The sequence below is a fragment of the Arvicanthis niloticus genome, chromosome 5, assembly GCF_011762505.2.
Source record: "Arvicanthis niloticus isolate mArvNil1 chromosome 5, mArvNil1.pat.X, whole genome shotgun sequence".
Lineage (NCBI taxonomy): Eukaryota > Metazoa > Chordata > Mammalia > Rodentia > Muridae > Arvicanthis > Arvicanthis niloticus.
The window spans coordinates 17152795-17166326 of NC_047662.1; the positions used below are offsets into that span (position 1 = coordinate 17152795).

General features: G+C 55.4%; 1 protein-coding gene across 22 annotated transcripts in view; it reads right to left on the reverse strand.

The window, feature by feature from the left end:
• Nucleotides 1-9491: 9491 nt before the first annotated feature.
• The window catches only part of Rap1gap (RAP1 GTPase activating protein), a 62873-nt gene continuing 58832 nt past the window's right edge, over nucleotides 9492-13532 (reverse strand). For 6 of the 22 annotated variants that reach the window (XM_076933939.1, XM_076933938.1, XM_076933936.1 and 3 more), the window contains 6 exons: nucleotides 13285-13398; nucleotides 12064-12184; nucleotides 11332-11381; nucleotides 10980-11114; nucleotides 10774-10814; nucleotides 9492-10465 (listed from right to left, as the gene is read on the reverse strand). In XM_076933939.1, coding sequence (XP_076790054.1) covers nucleotides 10778-10814; nucleotides 10980-11114; nucleotides 11332-11381; nucleotides 12064-12184; nucleotides 13285-13398 — 457 coding nt within the window. In that variant the 3' untranslated portion in view covers nucleotides 9492-10465; nucleotides 10774-10777. Of the gene's footprint in view, nucleotides 10466-10773; nucleotides 10815-10979; nucleotides 11115-11331; nucleotides 11435-12063; nucleotides 12185-13284; nucleotides 13399-13532 lie in introns of all 22 variants that reach the window. The other 16 variants (XM_034502225.2, XM_034502221.1, XM_076933929.1 and 13 more) reach the window with 7 other exon arrangements.

Below are 13532 nucleotides of genomic sequence, written 5' to 3' on the forward strand. Positions count from 1 at the left end.
GGAGTGAGGTGGGAAAAGCCCCAGACACGGCTCTCAGCAATCTGGCTCCTGGTTATTGAGGTGGAGTTTACACCTGTACCTGAATGGTGTCAGCCCACCAAACGACCAGAGATCAAGAGCAAAAGTCAGCAAAAACACCTACTGTGTGCCATACACCATACTAAGTGCCCCAGACATAGAAGGGAGCTGCTGCCTAGAGGACACGCTTTGCACAGCTGACCCACCATGCTGTGTGGTAGACGGTGCCACCTTCACTTACAGATGGTCAAGCTGAGGTTCAAAGGGTATGATAGCCTGCTCCAGGCCCCACCGCTTGTACATGGTTGGTACTCCCTCCCTTGCTCCGAAGGTGTTAATCTATCTAAGGATGAGTGCCCCAGCCCCACAAGCCACAGGACTGTGGGTTCCTTGGGGAGAGTTGGGGGAGAGACCCAGACAGCAAAGTTCATAATTACCCCCTGAGCTAAACTGAAGACCTCCCACTGGGATGTTCCCTGGGACGCAGGGGGAGGGGGTCATGATTAAGCACTTAGGGGAGAATTTGGGCTCCCTACTTGGCTTCTTCTGATTCCATCCTGGCACCAGGCTCTTTCCAGGTTCCTCAAGGTCATCCCTGTGACTGTCAGGGCGATTGGGCAGGAAAGCTGACAGCATAGAAGGGACAGAACAGACTAGGGTCACTGGCTGGATCATCTCTATTTTGCCTGTAGGATCGCAGGAACAGGCTCACCAGTAGACTTGCAGTGCATCAGAGACACACACGCACTCACAAGTATTCCTGATTCCAGTCAGCAATTTCGACAATGTCCCCTGGGTCTTAGGTACTGTCCCTTAGCATTCTATGACATGCATGGGCCAATCTTATTTTTTTACCAAGCAAACTTGGAGGGCCAGGGCTATTATTCCCATTTTACAGATGAATCAACAGGAAAAGATAAGAAACCAATGGGAAATCTCAGTGTCAGCAATGATTAGAGCCAGGGTTCAAGGCCAAGACCAGAAGCTTAGAGTACAGGCTTTAAAATTTTTTAAACTAATTTATTATTATTCCATGTGTGCATGTGAATATGAATATAGGAGTGTGTGTGTGTGTGTGTGTGTGTGTGTGTGTGTGTGTGTGTCTGTCTGTCTGTCTGTCTGTCTGTCTGTGGAGGTCAAAAGACAACTTCCAGGAGTTATGTCTCTTCCACCAAGGGTTACAGGTAGCAGACTCAGGTCTTGGGGCAGTTGGAAGTAAGGAGTAGGCCCCACTTTACAGAAAATAAATTCTGATTGTGCTACCATGCAGGTCATAGTCAGGGAAAATATGTCAAGGGAAGAGACTTGGACAGGGACCCAGCCAGGAAAATGGCGGCCCTGCAGAAAGCTGAAGGCTAGATCATTGGGAGCAGGGCAAAGCCAAGCAAGAAGGAACTGCTATGTCTGAGGGGTAGGGAGGTGAGATACTGATGGTCAGTGCAGGTAGGAGGAGGAGGGCAGGCTCTACACCATGGCCACACAGCAGCCTTTGTGTTCTGGTAGCAGAGAAGAAGCCACCATGGGCCCAAAGAATGGAAGGCCTTGACCTGTGCCTTTGTGTTGTGAAGTTAGCTTTAGCTGGTGTCAAAGGAGTGTGCACAACAGTGGAGGCCGCTCTGTAGCTAGCAGGCCCTTGTGCTCTCAGGGTTGGGGATGGCACTGGCTTGGAGTGGTGGTTGGTGGCCGGGTCACAGATATGTTGGAGAGCTGAAACTAGCAAGGCTGTCTGGCACAGGGCATGGGGAGCGTAGAGGAAATAGCAGAATCAGGGTCTCCCCCTCCTAAGTTTTTGGCTCAGGGCCTGGGTGGACGAAGTTGCAAGTTATGGATGTGGAAGACCAGATCTGGGGAGAATAAGTAGAGGTGGGTTTGGGTCACAGTTAGACGGTGGCACACACTGGACTCTGGGGTGGAGAGGCTGAGTGAACACTCAGGAGAGCCTGGGACACAGGGAGAGCCCCCAGTTGCCCACAGACAGGTATGCAGCATTCTGGGCACACAGAGGAAGTGGTCTGCCCAAGGTTCCAGAGAGCCAGTGGCCAGGCAGATGTTCCTTCCACTCCAGGGCCCTCTACTCTGAGAGGTTTAGGAGAAGAGGCATGGATGGGTGTGCGTGTTAACAGACTCAGGGTTAAAGAAGCCCCTGAGAAGGAACTCAGAGACAGATCCCTCCAGCCTGGGCCACTTGCCCACCTACACTTGGGCTGCCCAGCTAGAAGAGCCTTTTCTGAAATGTCCCCAGCCCGGATGGCCGGCGGACATGGTGGCAGAGGAGGTGGGACTGGGGTCAGGTTGTCCACAAACTGGACTTGACTTTGACATAATTTCTATGGTGGGCATCTGCCTGGGTCAACTCAGGATCTAGGTGGAAACCATCCAACTATGACATTCCCTGGTGTCTTCCTGGACTTAGGACCTAGAGCCTGAAATCTCTCCTGGCCACTTGCCTGATGCCTGCCTCTGCTCACCCCCAGACCTTAGGACCCTTCCAGGTCCCCTTTAGCTTGGCTCTCATCATGGTTCCTGCCCTGAGGCCAGGACTAAGGCCTCTCTGGCTGCTGCCCAGACCACCCAGCGCCAGGCCCTGGCGGAGCCCGTCAGGGCTGGCCAGCCGTGGTCTGGCTCCGCCTGAGGGGCTGTGGCCTGGGAACCACTGGCTGTCTCCTTGGGGAAGCGGCTGGGTCTCCAGAACAAACACGGAACCGCAGGCTCCTCTCCTGCCCACCGAAGAGGGAGCTGCTTCTGGCTCCTTGCCACACCCCACTCTCCAGGCCTGGCTCCCACTTCTGTGGGGGATGGGGGGGGGGCAGAATGGTGAAGTCAACCCTGAAGGAGGAGGAGGGCAGGAGGACTGCCTAGCAAGAAGAGGGCAGATGGGTCTTTGTGACCAGGGGGAAGGGGTAGATGGCAGAGACAACTGTGAGTGGAGAAGGCTGTGCTGGGAATATGAGTGACCTGAGATGCCTCCGGAGACCCTCAGGAAGGAGGCTCTGATGTCTGGGGTAGAGTTCTTCTAAGCTTCAAGCCATGAACAAAAGCTTTGGAATCACACAAAGCTGGTTTCAAATTCAGACTCAGTCACATCCAGGCTCATAGGTCTTGGGAAATTGCCTTTGCCTGTTTAGACCCTCAGTTTCTCTCTCTCTCTCCACACACACACACACACACACACACACACACACACACACACACACGGTGACATAGTCTCTGTGTCACAGACTGATGGAGAGATCACAAAGTCCCCTGGACAGAAAATATCCAATCCATGGCATGGCACGAAGTGTGGATTCCTCCAGGGACGTCAGTCACAGCCCCATCAGCTCCAGAAGAACCAAAACAGGCCCCGGGGGGTCCTGGGCCTTGTGGGGCAGGCCAGGACAACCTCGCTGATTCACACAGCCGGGGGATGCTCACATCGGCACATCGGACTGCACTAGAAGCCACAATTGGAGCCTAATTTAAAGAAATGCTGGCCTGGTTCTTCCCTGGACAGGTGTGATTATAGGCTCAGAGCTAACGTGTTACTAACAGGACAACACAGGGGACCAGGCCAGGCCACAAGGGTGTCCAGCCCAGCCCCCTTCCTACACTTTGGGGGGAACAGAGGCCTTTGATGTAGGAGGGGGCCAGGCTCCAGCCCTCCACTGCAAAGGAAGAGGGTGGCACCTTATATGCCCTCTAACTCCTACGTTCTCTGAAGGATTTAATACACCATTTGGATGATAGGGTAAGCCAACTGTACCCCTCAAGGGAGGGGCATCTCGGAGTCAGTGGTAGCCATCAAAACCAAGGGCTTCCCCATGTCCACTTCCCAGGGACCCGGACCTGATCATCAAAATGAACCGTGGCAGTGGTTCTCTTTGAGAATGTCCCCCATCCTCACGCCTGTGTCCCTCACCATCCTCACAGACCCTAGGCGGGCGCTGCTAACTCGATCCCCATTCTAGGGAAGGGAACACTAAGGTTCTGAGTCTCTAGTGTCTTGTCCACAGTCAGGCTTAGAGCCAGGGGCAGATCTGGCACAGCACAGGTAGAGTTAGACAGCTTTCTCTGAGCCCCTTTAGCAGAAGGCCTGGGTGGTGGAAAGGAGGGTGCTGGGGGGGGGGGGTTAATTAAGTGGAGATGGTGAAAGAGCCAGCAAGGGTAGAGTGTGATGAGAGGATGGAGCCGGTGGGAGAATGAGCTGCTGAAAGTGTGGGCTGGGAAGCGGGAGATGGGTGGGTGGCTGGATGTGGAAATGGGTGGGTGAGTGAGTGGATGAGTGGGTGGGTGGATGGCTGGGTGGGTAGATAGGTGGGCGAGATGAGTGGGTAGATGGACAGATGTATAGGTACATCTGTATAGGTAGATGGATGGACAGATGGACAATTGTGTAGGTGGGTAGACGGGTGGACAGATGTGTAGGTAGATAGATGGATGGACAGATGTGTAGGCAGGTGGGTAGAGGGATGGACATGTAGGTAAAGCAGTGGATAGGTCGATAGACAGGTGGATGGGTGGAGGGCTGGGTGATGGGCAGACAGGTAGCCGGATATGTTGTTTAAGGGACTCTGTCATGAGACTATGAAAGAGAAACAAACTTTCCCCCAGTTTTCCTCTCCAGGGAGACCCTGGGACGAGTGCACTGTGGGATCATGGTTGAAACCTCATCCCCAGGCACAAGGGTCTCCAACACTCTGGATCTTAGGTGTCCCATGGCTGGGTCAAATGCTCCCTAGGGAAGATAGGACAGTACCTCAGGTCTGTCCTTCCACTTTAGAAGGCAGAGTTCCCCTGTTTCAGGCCCCTCTCCTGCACCGCTGACCAGAGCTGAGCGGCAATACCAGCCTGGGACAGAGTGGGCTGGGGAGGAGGAGCCCTCAAGTCCTGTTGCGGCTGCCTTTGGAGAGCCCAGGGCTGGAGCCTGCGCACCCTGCACTGGCTCTGGGGAAGTTAGGAACAGAGTTCTAGAGCCCTCTCCCGGCTGCGTGGCCCATATCCTACAGGGATAGGCTGCGAGGAGTCTCATTCACTTAGTGTTTACGGAGGACCCACTATGTTCCCACTCCTGGGGCTCAGTGGAGCATTCTGACCCTCTATTCTGCTGTCACGTGATTGTGTTAGGATGTCACGTGACCCCCTCACCATGTCCCCTTTTGGAAACTGAGCCCTCCCTCTGGTCAGGAACTGTGTGCCTCTACCCTCAAACCAGTTTGTAGAACTGGCTGTCCCTGAGAGGCCTCCCCTCACTCCTAGGCCCCCAGGCAGAACTGCCAGATAAAACACAGGGTGCCTAGTTCACTGTGAATGTCAGGTAAACAGCAATCATTTTTTTTTTTTTTTTTTTTTTTTTTTTTTTTGCTATAAGTATGTCCCAAATATTGTATGAGGTATACTTAGGCTAAAAATGAGTCTGTGTTTACCTGACATTCAAATTTAACTGGGCACTGTTTTCTGTCTGCCAACCCTCACCCCGAAGCTCACTGGCACCTGGCCTGCCCAGATGGTTCAGGTCGTGCCTGGACTTGGCCTCTGCATGCCAGGCCTAGCTGTTGTCAGCCCTAGGACTCCTGTCCTTGATTCCAGGTGGACAGCCACCTCTGCCAGTCTGCACAGAGCAGGCTCTTGACCGTCAGGTATGCTACATCCCGCCTCCTGGGGGATGGGCCTGGAGAGGGATGGAGTCACAGCTGCAGAGAACAGACCAGGAACTTGGGAGACACTAATGGAAGCTCATGAGACCTAGAAGCAGAGGACAGGGTTGGTCCAGGGACCAAGTCAGGAAGCTAAAGATGCCGAGCTCTGTCCATGGCAGAGGAAAGCCTGGGCCCCTGAACCCCAGGATCAGGCCTGGGCTCACAGGCCTTAGGAAGCAACATGGGATATGGAATAGGAACCCCTCCCAGGGACATACATTAGGAACATTCAGGGCTTCCCAGAAGGGTTCATGGGGCAGCCAGAATGGCTTTTGGGACATATAAGTATGTCCCAGAATGGCTTTTTAAAATTAGCTTCTTCACCAGATCTGGTTATTTCAGAAGGCTCCATCCTGGGCTGTCCATTCAGCAGGGCAGGCTCAGGGAAGGAGGGCAGACCTCAATATCCCAGGGCCCCCTGCAGCCTGAGAAGCAGGAAACATCCAAGTTCTGGTGCCCTGGCACTAGCCTGGGCCTGCAGCCACCACTTTGGCAAAGGTGTCCTGGAGTTGGCCATAGGTGTCCAGGGGCACCTTTGCTGTGAGGATGGGTGGGGTGGTATAGACATGGGTTCTGCACCAGGCTTCATGCATGGCTCCTTAGAGGTATGACACTGTTTAGGACCATAGTTTGTCCTGTGTTAAGGTGACACTTGGAGAGTCTTACCCACAGGCAGCTGGGGATGCCAGGGGTGTGAGTTGCCCCTACTGTCTCCTGGGAAAAAGTGCTGCTGTTTCCAGAACCCCAGGTTATTTCTAACAGAGCCAGTTGCTTCCCGGAGCTAGTGACCCCCGCCCTAGCCCTAATTTCAGCCTGGAGTTGGTGTCCTGGCTTGCCCTCCCCACCTCAGAACCCAGGGTAGGCACAGAACTGGCATGGAGACAAGAGAAACAGCACTGTCCACTTTGATCCCATGCGTCCTCGGCCTCTCTGAGCCCCACCTCGGACTTGAGAGTAATGGCTTGGGCTGTGGCCTGGAGGCTTCTTTCTGCAGCAAGGCTGGTGCAACCAGGAGGGGGGTGGGGGTCGGGGGGCAAGCCAGGGATTGTTCTCCTAGTTACTCACCTGGGTTTTTCCCAGGGCCCTCCTGCTCCAGCTCAGCTCTGGGGTAGATCCAGAGGAGTGGGTGCACAACTGAGCAAATCTCCATAAAGAGATGATCAGCCAAAAAGCCTGTGGTGGTGAGGTTTAGGGAAGCATTTCCAAAGATGCTCGACACCATCACTACTTCCTCCTCCTCCTCCTCTTCCTCCTCCTCCTCCTCCTCCTCCTCCTCCTCTTCCTCCTCCTCCTCTTCCTCCTCCTCCTCCTCCTCCTCCTCCTCTTCCTCTTCCTCCTCCTCCTCCTCCTCCTCCTCCTCCTCCTCCTCTTCCTCTTCCTCCTCCTCCTTCCTCAACACCATCACCACCTTCTTCTCCTTCTCCCTCTCCTTCTCCTTCTTCTTCCCCTTCCTCCTCCTCAACATCATCACCACCTCCTCCTCCTCCTCCTTCTTCCTCAACACTATCACCACCTTCTTGTCCTTCTCCCTCTCCTTCTTCTTCCCCTTCCTCCTCCTCCTCAACATCACCACCACCTCCTCCTCCTCTTCCTTCTTCTCCTTCTCCCTCTCCTTCTTCTTCTTCCTCTTCCTCCTCCTCCTCAACATCATCACCTCCTCCTCCTTCTTCCTCCTCCTCCTTCTTCTTTCTCCTCCTCAACACCATCACCACCTTCTCCTTCTCCCTCTCCTTCTTCTACTTCCTCTTCCTCCTCCTCCTCAACATCATCACCTTCTTCTTCTTCTTCTTCTTCTTCTTCTTCTTCTTCTTCTTCTTCTTCTTCTTCTTCTTCTTCTTCTTCTTCTTCTTCTTCTTCTTCTTCTTCCTCCTCCTCTTCCTCTTCTTCCTCCTCCTCCTTCTCTTCTTCCTCCTCTCCCCCACCCCTCTTTTCTTTTTTATTCTTTTTTTTTTTTTTTTTTGGTTTTTCAAGACAGGGTTTCTCTGTGTAGCCCTGGCTGTCCTGGAACTCACTCTGTAGACCAGGCTGGCCTCGAACTCAGAAATCCACCTGCCTCTGCCTCCCAAGTGCTGGGATTAAAGGCCTGCGCCACCACTGCCCGACTTCCCCCTCATTTCTTTCTCCTTCTTTTCTTCTCCTTCTCTTCCTCCTCCTCCTCCTTCTCCTATCTTTTTTTTTTTTTTTTTTGAGACGGGTTTTCTCTTTATAGATAGCCCTGGCTTTCCTGGAGCTCTCTCTGTAGACCAGGCTGGCCTTGAACCCACAGATATCTCCCTGCCTCTGCCTTCAAAGTGCTGGGATTAAAAGTGTGTGCCACCACTACCCAGCTCCAGCTATACTTGTGTGGAGCCAGCCCATGGGACAATGTCCTCTGGACACAGGTCTGACTGCACCATCTGAATGAAGGCTTAGCAGTAAGGTTTTTCATGGTTATCTTTGTTCAAAGGCTATACAGTCTCTGCTCCTGCTTCCAACCTCTCCCTCCCGTATTTTCTGAGCCCCCACAGCTCCAGCACCAAGACCACCGTGAGGCCTCATTCCCTGCGCTTCATACCAGGGACCACAGAAGAGGGATGGGGGCAAGATCACTAGAAGAGTGAACTCAGAGCCAGCACCCAGGAAGCTCTATGCTGGATGCCATGGCTGCAGGCCCTAGGCTGGAGCAGAACGCACTGTAGAGCTGACTAGTGGAAGATAGGGTGACCTAGGAAGAGGAACAACTGAGCCAGGGAAGCTTGGAGCCAAACCCTACTGGTCAGGACTGGAGTTGGGGTGTGAGTCATGGCCCCTGGGTGGCCTGAGGCATCTGTGGGTCACAGAAAGGCCCTGTCAAGAAAGGCATGGTACATCTCAGAAAGCCTCAACGTTCCCTCAGCATCTTCCTAGGAAGGTGAGAGTGAGGCAGGGGTACCGAGGCTCTAGGGAAGCTAAGATGGCTTCTCCCTCAGAGCTCAACTGGATATCTACCCCCAAGGCCGCTGTTCCACCCATAAGTCTCCTAGAGGAACTCACCCTCCATGACCCCACTGGCCAGCCGGGCCCACCAGTTCTCTATCAACAGCCACCACAGCTCTAAGTGTGTCTCCACTGCCATCTGTGTGAAGAAGTCTTGGCCTTCAAAACCATGTGGTCTCTGGCCTCACCCCAGCCTACCTTCGTGTCCCCTTTATGACCATCCTCAGTTTGGACCCCTCCCCATTTGAGGTGCTCTTCACTCTCTACACACACAGGCTCCCTGAGAGTCTCTACCTCCCCACCCTCTTACTCTAGAGCCAGTGGCCCTAAGCGATCAGATCCTGAGGCAGGGACTTTGACCTCCTCTCTGTCCCTGATGGTGAGCCTTTGATGCCCCCTGGTGGCCATATAAGGGAAACTTGGGATTTGTGGGCCATAAGGTGAGGAAACAATTGTTAGCTGAGTGGCAATTTTCAGTTGTGTGCTGTCCAGACCATATGTATCTGGTGACAGTGTGAACCAGCTCACTGGATGCTCACGGCCCCTGGGGAGGTCACAAGCTCTTCCTGCTCCTCTGAGAGGAGAGAGATGGTGCCCGGCAGACTTCAAAACCACACTTCTTCCATGGGGAAGGGCAATGTAGTGGGTACAGGGTGGAAGAGTGGGGCCGAGGACAGGAGGCCTCAGATGGTGTCAGAGACAGGAGGCAGCTATGACCTGCCGGCCTGGGAGCTACCCCCAGACTCAGCAGCACCAAAGGGGACAGGTTTATTCTCTCCACCTTGGGCATCCATCTGGAGTGTGTCTAGGCAGGGTTTACACAAAGCTGTTCTCAACTCTGGGTACAATAGCGATAAATAGAATTTATTTTGTACAACCCTTACTGACATACATGTGGCCACAGGGCTTCCAAAGTTGGGGCTGGAAGTCTCGCCTTGGGCGTGGCTCCTAAGAGTGAACACATACACACAAGGACATGGCTCACAGCAGCTATGTCTGGCAGCCCCGTCCACAGCAATGGTGGGCAGGGGATGGTGAGGTCTGGACTCCAGACCAGCTGAGATCCCCTCAGCCCAGTACGCCCAGGAGTGTGGGGTGGCAGGGTTAAGCTGGGTGCTGGGTGAGGAGCCAGGGATGACTCTATCCCCAAGAGAGGATACTTGACTATCGTGTGGTGACAGTGAAAGGATGTTGGCAGCTCTGTGGTAAAGCTGAGGACTCAGGTTGGGTGATGGGTACAGCAGCCCTGGCCCCTTAGCCCACCTGGGGCCTCAGGAAGCAGTCAGCATGATAGGCGGTCCCTAGGACAATGACCCCCTTCTGGGGCAGGTGCATGGAACCATCGATCTCTGAGATACGCTTGTCCACTTGCAGCAGAGATGCCAGAGAGTGAGGGTGCCTGGCCCAGGTCCCACAGCAGAAGCGACAGGACAGGACGCTCTGCCTGGAGCTCATTTGCACATTTGCACACCCTGCGCCTGCTGCTTCTGCGGCAGGATGTGGGCGCACGGTGCTCCGTCTCCTTTTCCTACCCTGTTCCCCATGGCTCCAGAGGGGAACCCGGTGTGACAGACGCCCAAGGGACGGCAATCCAGGGCCACAGTCCCTGCCCACACCCAGAGCTCCAGCCTGGGATGGGGGGGTGATGCCAGCAGCATCCATTCTGAGAGCTCTGGATGGCTCCGCCCTGCAGCGACAGCCCAGATGGGTGGGCCCAGGGCTTGGAGGGAGGGGCACCAGGGGCTGGGGTGGCTGTGGAGCAGAGGGCCAGCTGCCTGGATGTGGTGCAGCATCTTCTTGTGCTTCTGAGGCCTCGTCTGCAGGGAACCGGCGACAAGAGACTCAGAGGAAATCGGCAACAGCTTCTCCTCCCATCCCATGGGTATCCCCAGCTCTCCCCAGGTTCCACGCTCGCCTAGTTCCTTTTGGCTCCATCAAGTTCCCCAACAACTCATAGGCAAAGGTGAGGCAGCACTGTGCGCCCACTGCACAAACAGGCAACCGGAGGCCAAAAAGTGTCCAGACTAGCCCAGGCCCACAGCCACCAAGGCTGGAGAGTCCCTCCTAGCCCGAGGGCTCTCGTCCCCTCCCCCACCCCACAGGATCCAGGCAAGTACAAGCTGACCTGCTTAGTCCCGCCTGCTGATGAAGTGGCAGCTAGCAGCCCTGTGGGGGACAAATGCAGCCAAAGGTGGGGGCAGGAGACACGGGAATCCAGAAGTCACTGGATGAGCCCAGTCTTTCTGGCCTAGTGGGGCATCCCAGCCATCGGGTTCCTGGGTCCCTGTCCCCAACCAGCTCTACCCTCTCCCAGGAGGTGTCCCCTTGTACCATCTGGGGTGTGTGCTGCTCAGATGTTTCCAGTTGGATCTTGATCTCGGGACACGCAGGGTCCCCCGACTTGCCGGCGTCTGGGTGGGGTGACCGTGTGAGGCCTGGGAAGGGGGGCAGGAGGGAGCCACCTCACTGGCCGAGAGGAGGCACCAAGGAGATGCAGGCATGGATGGATGGCTGGCACTGGGGTTCCTCCACCCTGCCAGGTCCCTCCCTTAGGGATTTTCACTCTTAACTCACGCCCCAGCTACCCTCTACCATCTTCTGGACCACCGCCCCCTGTAAGAGGCTGTCACACTGCGATCCCATGCTCAGCCCCGCCCCTCCCCCAGCACAGCTAGCCTGGTACCTGGGGAGCTGCCCCCGCTCGTGGTGCTCACGCTGTCGTCCAGCCATGTGCTGTAGAGGAAGGAGTCCCGCTTATGGGGCGTTCCTGAGGACGACACGCTCTCCTGGGGAGGGGGGGGAGGTCAGCCCCGCCCACAGCCCACCCCACCCCCATCCTTTGTTCAGGCAACACACATGTCTGTAGATGTTCTCCTGGTCTGGGTCTCAGGGATAGAACAGACCCAATGCCTGAGCTCAGGGAGCTTGAAGTCTCAGAGGCCAACAGACTGTGAAGACCCCTGCACCTCCACTCTAGAAGGCCAGCAGGCAGGGCCTGTGTCTGCCAGGGGACAGGCCAGGCCAATTGCAGGTACCTACTGAAGTGTGTTTGATGGATAATGACCAAGGTGCTAAAAGTGAGGCCCAGGCCAGAGGGAGGGGATGAGTCGGCCTGGCCAAGGGGAAAGGAGTCGGCAGGAACACGAGACCAGCAGGAGCAAAGGCCCACCACAGTTAGGGACAGCAGAGGAGCTCTGAGTGTCTGAAGAGGTAAGAGACAAGGTACGAGGAGCACCTGGGCTCTCAGGGGTCTGTCTCTGTGGACAACATGGGGGAGCCACGGAAGGCTAAGATCTATCTGCATCTCCTGCAGGTTGGGATACCCTTGCCACCAACACCTCAGCCAAAACACCTCCAGAGGCCCAAAAGAACCGTGTCCCACCTCCATGGGGCCCTAACCACTTGGGTATCTCACCAGGCCTGTGTCTTCCCCATCTACGCCCTCGGTCTCCTCCACCACGCTGGTGAAGCTGCTGGCGCTGGATGAGGACCTGGAAAAGCCTTGAAGCTCCGTTCTCTGGGCGGCCGACTCCACTCTGCCACACAGCGCCATGAGCCATTAGCCATGGGCACTGCGCCACAATCCCCAAGGAAGCTCAGCCTGGAGCCAAGCAAGCACCCTGGGACTACCATCCCAGCTGGTGCAGCCTCTTAGCCCCCATGGACTCCCAGTGAAGGCCTTCCCACTCTGTGGATCTGGATAGGTCCCTCCATGCTTAAACACCTTCTTGGGGCTCCCCGTCTGCCCCCCAGGGAAAGTCGGATGCTTTGGCTTGGAACTCGGTAACCATGGAACTCGATGGCTTACTCTAGTAAGCACTCCTTGGTCCCCTGAGGCAGTGCTATTGTGGGACCCATCTCACAGGCCTGGAGGCAGGAGGAGGTAGGACTCAGCCTTGGGTCACTTGGCTCAGCATACAGCAGGGACTGGAGCCCTCACACTCGGGATCTTTGTGTCTCCAGCCCAAAGTCTCGCCTATTCCAACAATTCCACAACCCAATTTTGTCCGTGTCACACTTTTCTCTCTGTTCAGCAATCTGACTCTCCAGCTTACAATGCCGCCCCCCCCCCACACACACACACACTCTGTCAGGGACCAGAGGCCTTCTTAGGCCTCCCTGCCTCTGTTAGCTTCTCTTAACGGCATGTTTAAAAACATTGCTCTTTTCACAGACTTTTATCCCATTTAAGATAAAACACAAAGCTCTCACATAGCCCCCAAGCTATGAGCAGGTCTCTGCCCATCTCTCTGACCTCGTTCCCACCACTGCCCAATGGTCACAGTCCCTCACACTGCTCCAGCTGCCTGTGGTCTTTCTTTCCATCCATCAGGCGTGCCTGGGCGGAGCTTGCACCCACTAAAGATCCCACACTCCTCCTTGCACCCTGGTTCGTTCTCTCTCTCTCTCTCTCTCTCTCTCTCTCTCTCTCTCTCTCTCTCTCTCTCTGCACTCTGCACAGATATGGTTTGTTAGGTGTTATCCGGGCCAGCAGCTCCTCATCTGGGTGTGCACACAGCTCGCAGCTGTGTCCCAGAGCACAGAGTGGGTGCGGCATGCACAAGGCGCTCAGTAGGACAACGAGGAACAAAAAGAGTGAGCCCCGCCCCTCAGCCCAGTGCACCCGGAGCCCTACCTGTTCTTGGTCGTGGGCATCTCTGGAGAGCTCTGAGTAGACGAGTTCTCGGACTTGGGCTCCTGGGAGACATGGCCGCTGTCTGGGGTCTTCTGGCCAGCTGGAGGGCTCTCCCTGTGGGGCACATGGGGACGGGGGGGAGGGGGGGCAGGCTGTGAGGGATGGTCATGGGCGAGGGGTAGCTTTAGAGGCCAACCCTGGCAGAGTCCCTATGGGCTTTTTAGCTAGTTGGCCTTTCCTCTACCTAT